The sequence below is a fragment of the Ostrea edulis genome, chromosome 8 (genome assembly GCF_947568905.1).
Source record: "Ostrea edulis chromosome 8, xbOstEdul1.1, whole genome shotgun sequence".
NCBI classification, from domain to species: Eukaryota; Metazoa; Mollusca; class Bivalvia; order Ostreida; family Ostreidae; genus Ostrea; species Ostrea edulis.
The window spans coordinates 6,460,192-6,474,223 of NC_079171.1; the positions used below are offsets into that span (position 1 = coordinate 6,460,192).

Here is a 14,032-nt window from a genome sequence, read left to right on the forward strand (position 1 = left end):
TATGTATGTTCTATACCCAGACAGATACGTGTATAATATGTATGTCTAATACCCAGACATATACGTGTATATGTATCTCTTATCAGTATGTAAAACTTATACGGTACCAACTTTGATGCAACATATGCGCTTTTCGACAAATAATGTCTCTTCAGTGATGCTCAAGCCGAATTTTTTAAAATCCGAAATAACAGTAAAATTGTAGGTCCTAAGAGCTATTTTAGGGAAAACAGAGTGCCAAAAAGTGGAGTCAAATCCGTCTAAGGATAAGAGCTATACATTAGGGAGATAATCCTTAATTTTGAAATGAATTTCTAAATTTTATCACAGCAAGTAAATATACATCCGTATTTTCAAGCTAGTAACAAAATACTTAGCCACCGGGCTGTAGACACCCTCGGGGACTAACGATCCACCAGCAGAGGCCCCGACCCCAGGGTCATGATGTAAAACTTATACAGTACCAATTTTGATGTACCAGATGCGCATTTCGACAAATAATGTCTCTTCAGTGACGCTCAAGCCTAAAATTTTGAAATCCGAATTAACATTAAACTTGCAGCCCCTAAGAGCTATTTTAGTGAAAACGTATGAATTACTGTGATTTGTACACCAGTATCTTGTGGGGACCTGAGTTAGAATAGGTCATCATTATCCCTTGCCTGTCGTAAGAGGCGACTAAATGGGGCGGTCCTTCGGATGAGACCGCAAAAACTGAGGTCCCGTGTCACTGCAGGTGTGGCATGATAAAGATCCCTCACTGCTCAATGGACATAAGCGCCGAGCATAGGCCTAAATTTTGCAGCCTTCACCGGCAATGGTGACGTCTCCATATGAGTGAAATATTCTCGAGAGGGACGTTAAACAATATTCAATCAATCATTCAATGTACACCAGTACAATTTTTCTATCTAGTCATTTACATTTCAATTTACTCAGGTTAATTAAATCATCTACTGCATCCAATAAAGTCTTCATTTAATACCTCATTACAAAAACAAATAACTGATTAAATGAAAATTCCGCTCCATGTAGTCATTGTAGAGTAGCAAATCATTTATCGGAGTTCCCCCTCTACCTTTTTTTTAAAATTTAAATCCTATAATATGATCAGAGAAGAATTGATGCCTTCCTTACAATGGAGGCGATACGTTTAACAGCAACGAATCCCCCAGGCACGCTAAGATGACATGCGGAAACATCTTTTCTTTCTAGACTGTAGCGCGATTTCTTCTGTGTTATGTATTTGGGAACCATCCATGAATTACACTTTAAAAGAGTAATACTCTTACAATCCAAAACGATTGCATTGTTCTAAAATATGTGTCGTTTGAAATATGTACAGCATATCACATATTATGTTTACGACTTTTTAAGATGTTTCCATTTTTTTTTTATCATTGGAATGGTTACAAAGCTCATATCTTCAATAACTTTTTTTCGTTCAAACATGTTAATGAGATAAGTCATCTCATCGTTTTCATTAGGAATTCTTATTATATACATGTACAAACCTTGTTAGGACTGCAACGGTTTTAGTTTCAATGATTTAGACCAGTCTTAGGTCACGTATGATTACTGATCTATGTAAAGGGAAAAATGCAACTAAGATAACATCAGCATGTGTATTATGCGAATAGAAAGTTTGGAGCAGATAATAAGTTACGTAAATTATAATCAACTGATTTCAAATATGCAGTATTGTTTTTGAAATCTGAGTATGGCGGACACACCGAAATCTAAGCGTGTTGGGTATAAAACAAAAACTGGAAGTCATCAAATACCCCTACCATTACGAGTCATTTATGACCACTGGACGTCGGAATTATCCAGGCATTTAAAACACGATGTAGGAGATACAATTTGTTTGATTTCCTATGACTGCTGTACACATACATGTACCCCTATATAATGCCGTCCGTTATAATGCCAAAATTGCCGTTATACAAATGTTGGCGTTATAACGGGGGATCACTGTATGCCCTATACGATATAGTCACGTGTTTAATATATGTTCTATACCCAGAAAGATACATGCTTAATATGTAAGTTTTATACCCGACAGTGTCAAATATGTTGTTCTATCCCGACAGATGCTCGTCTAATATTACTGTCCTAAACCCAAAGAAATACCTGTCTAATATGAATGCCCTATGCTAAGATAGATACGTGTCCAATACATATGCCATTTGCCAGATATATACATGTTTACTGTGTCTCAACTTACTTCAATGGTCAATGATGAAATACATAATCCCAGTGAAAAAATACACAACTTTTGCAAACATCAGTTAGATCACAATGTGGTTTCATGTTTACTCAAAGGTATTAATTTCATACCCAGTCCCAATAAGCCTTCATATCTTCACAACATATACACAGATGTCATATATAATCTAAAAAAGGTTATAAATAAAGACCTTAAAAATTCCAAATATCATTTGGATTGTAAACAATACAATATTTAGATTTTTTACACAAATGTTTATATCATGACTATATCAGATATTTACAAAAAAAACCTAACATATCCACTAATTGTCATTAAAAAATTCATAAAATTGTTAAATATAATCACACTGTTTTAAACATAGCAGATAAGAATTTAGGTTTATGTATCAATGATACTTCCTGGTACATTGATGAATTTACCAGACACCTTGCTGATACTAATACATATCAAGAATTTTTGTACAGTGATATCAATCTTATTTTACATAACTCCATTAAGGACTTACATCGTATTTACCATAAATACAATTGTAAACCTACCGCCCATATCAGTAACAAAGATATTAAATCTTTTTACAAACGCAAGTCACCTTCTGACATCAAACTACCGTCACTTAATATTATACCTAAACCTCATAAAGTTAAACAAAAAGCTTCACCCGAAATCCAACATTTATTAAAATCACGACCCATAGTCAACGGATACAATACTATTATAACACAACCTTCCAAAACACTCAGCAAACTTGTAAGACATTTTCTAAATAAGCTCAGAATTAAATACAAGAAACATGACATTTTAGTCAACAGTTCTTTCCATGTCATAAACCAACTTAACAAAATATCAATTGATCCCTATGACATGGATATACATTTTATATCATTCGATGTTACCTCTTTATATACCAGTATTGACAATAACACACTCATTAACTCATTCCTGTTCTTACAGAATCAGTTAAATATCAAACAAGACACTATACAATTTATGATAGAACTTTTCACCTATATAAAACTAAATGCTTATTTCCATGTTGGTTACAAGCGTCTATTTCTACAAAAACAAGGCTTAGCAATAGATTCTTATGATTCTGCAGACATAGCTAATTTAGCGCTCTTCATCTCCGAAATCTCTTTTTTTAAGTTATCCAATGGACACAACAGAATCATTTACATGGCTAGATATATTGATGATGGTGCCATTATATTGTACAGTAAGCCAAACCAAATAATGTTTGACATCCATGAAATTAAGAAATACTACCCCAAAGAGTTAGAAATCACCTTCAGTATAAACAAAATACAGACACAATTCTTAGATATCACTTTCGGTATTGGATACACCACATTTACAGATAATAAAATTTACACTTGTATCTACCAGAAACCTTACAATTCTTACAGTTATATACATTTTACTTCCGGTCACCCCAAACATTTCTTTAAGGGTGTAATAACCACTGAATGCAACAGATACCGTACCAGATCAAGCAATGCTCTAGAACATGATACTATATGTAAATTATTTGCTTTCAGACTCCAAAGATGTGGATATCCTAAGAAATATATCAAAAGACATATATTACCTTACCTATTCACTCCAGATGGAAATTACTATAGAAAACCCAAACAATTTACTAATATATTTGGTAATATCAAACATCAAAATACTTCACAAGAACACAAACTTGTCAGATATATACTTACCAAGTCACCACCCTTCCATTACAACTGGGTTTTCAGCTAGGGTGTTGGTAAAAAACTTAAACAAATACTCCTTACTAAACGTAAGCTTCATTCTAAGATTTATAATTATATATAAATTCATTTACACATCATATTACAACTTATTAAATCAAATATCCAGCAAATTTACTAATTATTAATCAAATACATAATTTTCAATTTCCTATTATGTTTTACTTACTAAATATAACTACCCAACAATTCTAAATATTTATAAATTATAAATTAATTTTATTATACTGTAATTTTCAGTCAATACACAGTATGAGCTATTTCCTGTCCATGGTGTTTCAAGAATTTACTAGCTTTGACGATGTTGACACCATATATTTTGATGTTAATAATATTCCTTTCAACTTTAACACTAATAATATCACACTACAAATTCCATGTATGGATTTCTGTGATTCTCAAGTTGTTATATCCTTTAAGTACCTAAGTACACATAAAAACACTATTTACTACATAGACAAACACAGCAAAAAAGTTAAAGAATGCAAGTATTTCCATACATTTTTATTACTAATATATGACACTGTCAATGAGCAAGGCATTATTATAAATACACCATTTACTAAATCTATCTGCACACAAAATGTACCACAATCTTAAAATTTCAGTATGTTACGATATTTTCAGATTTTATTTCATGCACGATATATATTTTTCTCATTGGTAAATATGTGTCTGTCTGAGGTTAATAGTGGTATACACGGTATCGGCATTTTCAACTAAGTATATTCATATGTTACAGTATTTCATAAATTATAGCTCCAGATGTATATATATATATATATACATATATGGACTTTGTGTACGAAAAATAAACACTGTATGTATGTATATATACTGTAATAGGAAACATTCGCCGTATTTTAAACGACAGATGTCGCTGGTGTATTATCGGTGGTTACGTAAACGCTTAAAATCGGCGCGGCGCTTGAATACACTAAAAACAAATGGACGCGCCATTGTACTGGAAGTGGACTGTGCCAAAATTAAAAGCTGAATTAATCGTCAGAGGTGCTGTTACAACAGGGAGCAAAGCAGATTTGATTGATAGGTAATTAAACATTTGTAAATGATAAAAAAAATAATGTGTGTGATAATTCATATGACGACAGTTTTATCCGCACTGTATTGTAAAACAGTTCTAGGACTCAACAAATCAGCATGCAATATTTCATCATTGTGTGAACTAGGTAGACTTCTAATTTCTTCTTTTATTAAAACTCAAGTTATGATGTACTTTTTACAACTAAATCCTCAGAATGTGAACCCCTTGATTGAAGAATCATATAATAATATCAATGGGTCTTTGCATGAAGAGGGGTTTTACTCATGGCATACTCTCACACTGTATGTATTTAAAGAAAACAATTTAGATAGTAATAACTATAAGGAAAGATAAAATATTTGACAATATATGGGTGTATTCTGCAATAAAGCATATTGTAAGCTTTTAAGATTAAATTACCACTTGATACTATATATTAATACATGTATGTACTTCACCAGTTGTAATCTAAAAAGCTTACAAAAGTAACAACCGACTATTCATAACGATTGTTGAGGGTGAACGGTGGGGAAATACATGTAATATACTTTAGATACATCATTGGTTCTACAGTTTTTCATTGGATTTAGAAGGGGGTATGTATATATTAAAATCTACACATGCTATCCACACTTCAGGTGCCTTAATTCTTGTTTCATAGGCAATGTTGACAAATCATGCAGGTCTTCATATCAAACATTATTTGCATTCAATATATGCACTAATGGACACCACTACAATTAATAAATCATATGTGCACAGGTTACAAGCATATGATAGGAACAGGAATGTTCAACCTCCACCCATAGACATTCCTGATTCTTCTGCAGTACAATGGCCAGTCAGTGGATATAGACAGATTATCCCTGAACATCGCCAGCTGTTACCCAAAGTCACCAGAGAGCAGATTGAAGGCTACTTATTATATAGATCAGCAGGTGAAAAATAGACCCTAGGACATATAACTGTTTTCAGTTTTATGTCATTTATGCTCAATATTATTGGTATCTTTTGCAGTAATTATACTTTGTTATTATAAAAACCAATTACATGAGCAAAATAGTGTAAAATCTATCATCGACTGTAAAATCTTTATTTCTTATTCATTATAAATATAGAGACCAAGTATAAATGATGTCACGTTTGATTCACTTTTGCCTCACGTCAACAGACAATTAGGTCCACATCATATTCGTACAAAACTTTACTCTATTCCATTGAGGGTTTTACACACGTTATTTGAAGAAGCTATGGCTAGTCTATACTTGGATTTTTCAACACCTGAATATAGACTGAACTCTATGATTATGGATGTTGCCTACACAGGCTCTATAAACCAGCACGGACCATGGCTGATATTCCTTCCAAATCATGCCGTCAGTTCCTTAAGCTCAAATTTACAAACAAAGGAATAGATGCCGTCAACATAAGCAACATTCTTCGTCATAAAAGGGTTCAGTCGTGTATTCCAACTTATTTCAAGTTCAAGTCTACACTCTGTATTTCCTACAGCTATACTTCTACTATTGCATCCAAACTTTTTAATTATAAACAAACTTTGCAGTACCTAGATATAGACCATCTTATACGTAATCCACCAACATGTTCTTGTTCTTCATCTTCTTTCAAATATAGTCCAGCTGGACATGCCATTACTGGTGATGTTGATATAGTTGAAAATGAGGACCTCAAATCACTTATTCTTAAAGGTGTTAAATACAGAGAACCTCGGTCTTTTAATTGGCGACAGAACTTCATCTCTATTATGAGTTCTGTCGAAGATTATGCCAGACGATGGGCTAAATATGAAAAAGAAGAACTTGATACATTGTCAGAATGGGTTAAAAGCATAAGAGGGATATTAAAATCCCGCATTAGACACATGAAAACAAAAGTACGTACCATCTATCCTTCTGTGTTTAGTAAACCAGAAGTGATAAACGAATTAGATAGGCTACATGAGGAATATGTTTTGGTTCCAGCTGACAAAGCTAGTAACAACATTGTCTTTGTTTGTAAGGCTCATTATCACAACTGTATTTTAAACGAACTTGGCATTAATTCCACTTTTGGTAATCATACTTATACTCCAGCTGCCCTTTCAAACGATGAAATTCTTCAAAATCATGCTTCAGTTTTAGACACATTTAATATTCCAGTCAATGGGTCGAATGAATATGAGTTACCGTACCTTTACTGGATTCCTAATCTACATAAAAACCCTTACAAACAAAGATATATTGCTGGATCCAGTAAGTGCTCTACCAAGCCCCTATCTTTGATCCTCACGAAAATGTTAACAGCTGTGAAAGAGAAACTTCAAACTTACTGTGCAACTACATATGCGAGAAGTGGTGTTAATCAAATGTGGATTCTAAAAAATTCTAAAGAACTTTTAGTAAACTTGAAATCACAGAATTTTTCCCAAATCAATAGCATTAAAACCTATGACTTTTCAACACTATACACGACCATTCCTCACGATAAATTAAAGACTAGACTTTTTGACATTATAGACAGTTGCTTCTTCAACAAAAACGGAAAACGGAAATATTCATATTTAGTGATCAGCCATTCAAAAACTTACTTTGTTAAACGCCACTCCGATTCCACGCACAAGTACTCTGAAGTTGAAATAAAAAATATGCTAGAGTTCCTCATTGACAATATCTTTGTGGTCTTTGGTGATCAGGTCTTCCAACAGTCTGTTGGAATACCCATGGGCACGAATTGTGCTTCTTTGTTAGCTGACCTGTTTTCATATTCATATGAAGCAGAATTTATTCAAAAACTTCTACGTGAGAAGAAAAAATATCTCGCTGTGACCTTCAATTCGACTTTAAGATATATCGATGTCGCTTTGTCTATTAACAATTCATATGCCGATTTGATATATCCCTGTGAGCTCGAAATAAAGGACACCACAGAGTTGTCCACTTCTGCTTCATACTTAGATATTTTATTGAAAGTAGACATTAACGGCAAACTGACAACTCAACTGTATGACAAACGGGATGATTTCAGCTTCTCCATCGTCAACTTCCCATATTTGTGTAGCAATATTCCATTATCACCTGCATATGGTGTTTATATATCCCAACTGATTCGATATGCAAGAGCTTGTTTTGGGTATAGTCAGTTTTTAAATCAAGGTTAGCTACTGACAAACAAGTTGATGGTACAGGGATTTCAACAGTCTCGATTGAAGTCAGCATTTCGCAAATTCTATGGTCGTTATAACGATCTAGTTCGTCAATACAACCTCGCATTGGGTCAAATGCTGTCTGACGTGTTTCATACCGATTGTTAAGCCGTTCTTGGCACACTGATTTTGACTGCGGATAACTCCGTTTACCTGATCAGGATATAGGGCTCACGGCGGGTGTGACCGGTCAACAGGGGATGCTTACTCCTCCTAGGCACATGATCCCACCTCTGGTGTGTCCAGGGGTCCGTGTTTGCCCAACTATCTATTTTGTATTGTTTGTAGGAGTTATGAGATTGATCACTGTTCGTTATCTTCACCTTGCATTAACATGTCATGTAATTGGATATTTATTTTCTTCAGGAGATAAGCAGACGAATGGGGATATCAAGGCTTTGCAGAAAGGCAAATCATTATTGGATAGCAAAAGAGTTCTTGCGTGTTCCCTTGTTATTCAAGATGATGATTTCTATCTCAGTTGCATTGTTGGTGCAGCCATGAAAAATCAGGTACTACTATGTGTATGTTGATGTTTTAGATATATATTTTTTAATTGAAGTAATAATTATACATCACAAGTCTTTGACTATAGATATCAGACAGAAGATCAACGCCTGGGGTGGTGATACTAACACTTTCGTGTGTTGAGTAAACATGGACGAGATCATCATGACTGTTATTTGAATCAGAAAACAACAAAAAATAAATGTATTGATCTTAAAGATACTTTTTTTTCGATAATTTTACAGATATAAGATCTTGTGTCATAATTTCATTGAATTGTTTATTGTTGGATTCCTCTTCTTACCCTTGTAAAGCGCCTTAGAGTAATTTGTTTTATGTAGGGTGCCATATGAATTGTATTATTAGCTCACCTGAGCCAAAGGCTCAAATGAGCTTTTCTGATATAAATTGTCAGTTGTCTATTGAGTGTCGACGTCGTCATTCTTTTTAATAATCACTGGGCCGGAGGACCTGGTATTTACATAAAAGCTTCCTGACATAGTGCAGATTCAAGTTTGTTCAAATCATGTTCCCCGGTGGTAGGATGGGGCCACACTTGGGGATCAAAGTTTTACATAGAAATATATAGGGGAAATCTTCTCAAGAACCACTGAACCAGAAGATATGAGATTTACATAAAAACTTCCTGGCACAGTGCAGATTCAAATTTGTTCAAATTATGGCCTCTGGGATAGGTTGGGTCCACAATAGGGGATGAAAGTTTTAAATAGAAATATATAGAGCAAATCTTTAAAAATCTTCTTCTCAAGAACCATTGGGCCAAAGAAGTTGACATTTACATGAAAGCTTTCTGACATAGTGCAGATTCATGTTTGTAAAAATCATGGCCTCCAGGGGAAGGTTGGGGTCACAATAGGCACTAAGGTTTTACACATGCAAATATATATATGGACAGTCTTCAGATAAGGGCCAAAGGTGACTCAGGTGAGCGATGTGGCCCATGGGCCTCTTGCTGTAATCTATGCGATACTTCAGTGCACATCATTTTACTTGAATTTAAATCAATTAAGATGTATTTTTGCCCTATTTTCAAATATTAATATCTTTATCTGTAGGTGTGTTACAACTTTAAACTAAAAATTGACAGGCAGACATGCAATTCAGTATGCTCACAATGTGAATGTCCAGAAGGAAAAGGGTCCAATGCAACCTGCAAGCATATAGCCACAGTGCTACTTATGCTCGAGGAATTTTTAGAAACGGGGGAAATGAAAGTCCAGAAAGCTTGTACACAAGATCTACAAACTTTTCACAAACCTAGATCACAGTACAATGGTAAAACATTTTATTTTTTAAATAATTTCTAAGAAGTTATGTTAGACAGTTTTGATTATTAGCATAAAGAAACTTGAGGCATGTTCATGAGGAAAATTGTTGATCAGGCACGACTATTGGATAAACATGCCAGAAATTCAATCTTAGTTCAACTTTTTGTTAAATTGTAATTAAATTTGATCTGATAGTGATATATTAAATTAAAGTGGTTGCACAGTCATGATCATTCTGTATAATGTATTTACAACTTGTAACACATCTCATTTTTATCAAAGGGGCTCCTGTTAAAATTGAAAGTCTACCTATGAAAAGGAAACGAGATGACATACTTGAGGATCCACGACCTGAAAAGTTTCGTAAGATGGAAGGATACACATACTTTGTCAGGAATGTTATGGTTAACTACTGTGCTCACACATCTCAAGGCCTTGCTTTGAGATATATTTTCCCTCCAGCAAATTTGCAGGTACCAAAAAATTAATAAAAATAAAATAAAGGAATTCTGAGGATCCAAAATAGCTCCGATCCCATAGTTTGTACACATGTATTATTGATAAGCAACATATATCATAAAGTAAAGTCCTTGTGTACTTTATTTCAGGCTGCACAATATGACCATGATTATCTGACCTTACCATTTGTAGAATACTGGATTGACCATACTTTGGTGGTAAGAATCTGTTATTTATGTACATGTATATTACCATCTTTTAATATCTATTGATATAATGTGTTTACATCCGATTGGATGAAAAAAGAAATCAAATGATTAGAGATAAATCCAATACATGTTAGCTCACCTGAGCTGAAAGCTCAAGTGAGCTTTACTGATAACCTGTTGTCCACCTGTCTATCTATACACTTTTCATACTGTCGACTTCTTCTCCAGAACCAAACTTAGGTGAAGGGGATTCAAGTTTGTTCAAATGAAGGACCATGTCCTCTTCAAGGGGAAGATAATCACAAAAATAGGGTAATAGGGATCAAAAGTTTTACATGTGAATATGTATGGAAAATCTTTAAATATGGGCCAAGGTGACTCAGGTGAGCGATGTGGCCGATGAACCTCTTGCTTTGTTTGATCCAGGTTTCCAAAAAAGAACTGGATATTTTTTTTCAACAATGTGCGACATGCATTTTGTATTTTTGTTTTTTTATTGATACGTTTATCAATCTAAAAATTATAGAATTAATTTCTCATAAAAGAACACATGTACAAAAATTACTATTAAAGTTTTGAAATTTGAGGTTGTTATGAATTACCAAACAACAAGCATTCACACGTATAAGGGCCTAATACAGTATGTTACTCAAAATTTTGAGGATACTATTACACTTGTTTTAAAAGGTCACAGAGGAGAAAGCAAGGGAGATAGAAAAGTTGACAAGGGGACAATCGGACAACAAGAGGTGGATTTCAGAAAGGCAGTGGAGAATAACAGCATCCAGGTTTGGGGAGATCTCTAGAATCACACCCCGAAGGCAAATTCCCAAGTTGTGTCGATCCATTGTATGTTCAAAAACTTTGAATAATCCTGCTGTACATCATGGGAAAATGTACGAACAGAGGGCAATCAAAGAATTTGAAGAAAGGTTAAAAGTAAAAAGCCAAAATTGTGGATTGTTTGTTTCATTAAAGAAACCATGTATCGGAGCCTCACCTGATGCCATTATTGGAGAGGATGGCGTTGTAGAGGTGAAATGTCCATATGCTGGTAGACATCAGAAAATTCTACCTGGTCCAAAATTTAAATTCTTAGACTTTGACAATTCTAAAAAGATCTCATTAAAAAATGAAGCTTGTATTATGATCAGATACAAGGACAGATGTTCCTTTCAAACAGAAATTTCTGGGTTTTTTGTTTTGTTTTGTATGCATTTAAGGATTTATTTGTACAAAAAAATGATATTGATAGGGAGTACTGCAATGGCTGTTTCCTTCCAAAGCTCGAATATTTCTATGTTAAACATTTCAGACCATTTCTTGCATCAATATCTGTGTTTAACATAGAAATATTAAAGCTTTACAAACATTATATAAAAATCCACCCCCCCCCCAAACCCTATTGTGTACAAATAGTTTAAACCCATGATATTACAATATTTGTACACGATAGGGTTTGGGTGTGGATTTGTATATAATGTTTGTAATAATTGCACATACCTACATGGATGATGATCCCATGTGCATGTACATTAGTGGCTAGTAGTGTAGCATTGTTTAGTATTTAATGTATTCGGTAAAGCTACAGTCTAAGACAGATGTATTGATGTAAATTACATCGATAACTTAAGTGAAATCAAGTATTACGATTGTAAATCACGTAACTACTATTACATGTTGAAAGTTAGCCGCCTGCCATATTGCTTACGAAGGAATGCATCACGTAATATTTTGTCTATAGACACACCACCTTGTAGTGAACAAGTAGCATTGTCCGATTGTTTAGATATTTGAAATTTGTATTTCTTCTTCATTTATTTCATATGATGTAGTTCAATTGCAACATAGTGATCAAACTACTTTGAACTTATTGTGATGGCATAATGTACGATTTACGTATTGTTGTTCTGTATTCCTACGCATAGGATTGTGGTTGTCCGTTTTATTATGAAGAATTATTTTGACTTATGTTTGTATGCAATCATATTAACTTTGATTATAATTCACTGTACAGAAATAGGACACTTTGACATTATGTACTTTTCTATATCTGAAGTTTTGTACTTAAAGTTTTATTTTACTAAATATATAGCTTTAGAGCTCTCTACCACACGGACACCACAATCCACAATGATGTTTAAGTTTTTTTATTTTAATCCCACAAGGCATTATTTATCTGTCGTGTCCAGCAAATAATTCATACAACGATATACATAGTTATCATTCAAGTCTTTGATAATGAAGGAGCGAGGCAAAGTTAAATAACCATGTAGTCCAGAGAGTATATCTTGTTCGCTAATTGGCATTATGAAAGGGTGTCAAAAGGCTTTAAATACAATATTGTGAATAAATAAAACTTGAGAGATGCCTAACACATACATGTATTTATTTTTTCTGTGTGCAGATAGTTGATCAGGCATATCTATTTACAATGACATTTTTGAAATTTGTCAAGGAAAAGCAAACAAAAACAATTCTGTTGGCAAGAGGCAATCTGCTACTTGGGAGTTCATATCGAAGAATTTTGAATTCCTTCGTAAGCCCTATCACACGTTCTACTTGTATTCACTTTGATGCCACACGTCTATCCCTAACGATTTCCTCTGGTTCTAACTGGGATTTACCCTTGAACATTGTGGGAGTATTGACAAACACATTTTGATGAGCAAAAAGGTCCTGGACCATGACTCCACGGTCAGCCATAATACTATACCCTGAACAGAACAAAGAGACTTCTAAAAGTTTAGAGTCCTCTATAATTTGTCTATCACTTACTCACCCCCATAACAGTCTGAAATATATGAAACAGCTCCTCGAGGAGTACAACCAACCATGGTTTTAATTGTATTTTTATGTTTGTATGACGACCATGTAAGCCTCTGAATGTTAACATCGGATGGTTTTTGTATGGGCATCTCAGTGGCATCTAGAATGACTCTGGTAGTAGGGAACTTTTGTTGGAAATATTGTGGCATGAATTCACTTACAATCTCCCTGGATGGACAGGTTTTAAGTTCCTGTAACTAAAAGTAAAGGAAATTGACCCATGTGTTGAAAATTCGAGAAACTGTGGATTCAGAAATATTAAACAATAGTGAAAGTTCTATATCTTCTTTAGCACACCTCAGCTTAATTAATGTGAGGAAAAGTTGATATGATGGATGAAGACTAGAGCATTTGTAATTGAGTTTCAAAAGCAGCTGGACCTAATGCATAAAATAAAAACATGAAATGTTCATAAGAGTTGAAGCCAGTGTAAAATAAAACAGCCTTTGGGTTATTTTTGAAGTTTTCAATGGAATATCGACCAAGAAGCTCGCACTGGACT

General features: G+C 34.1%; 1 protein-coding gene across 1 annotated transcript; it reads left to right on the forward strand.

Moving 5' to 3' along the window:
• Positions 1 to 8,638: 8,638 nt before the first annotated feature.
• LOC130049872 (uncharacterized) lies at positions 8,639 to 13,076 on the forward strand. The gene is made up of 5 exons (XM_056148058.1): positions 8,639 to 8,749; positions 9,821 to 10,040; positions 10,316 to 10,506; positions 10,642 to 10,710; positions 11,389 to 13,076. The coding sequence occupies exons 1-5, from the start codon at positions 8,738 to 8,740 to the stop codon at positions 12,049 to 12,051; spliced, it is 1,155 nt and encodes a 384-aa protein (XP_056004033.1). The 5' UTR covers positions 8,639 to 8,737; the 3' UTR covers positions 12,052 to 13,076.
• Positions 13,077 to 14,032: the final 956 nt, after the last annotated feature.

What these genes read in the sequence shown, in the direction of transcription:
- LOC130049872 (XM_056148058.1), top strand. An exon ending in TCCCTCCAGCAAATTTGCAG is followed by an intron (nt 10,507 to 10,641) that starts GTACCAAAAAAT and finishes ACTTTATTTCAG; the next exon opens with GCTGCACAATATGACCATGA. An exon ending in GGATTGACCATACTTTGGTG is followed by an intron (nt 10,711 to 11,388) that starts GTAAGAATCTGT and finishes TTGTTTTAAAAG; the next exon opens with GTCACAGAGGAGAAAGCAAG.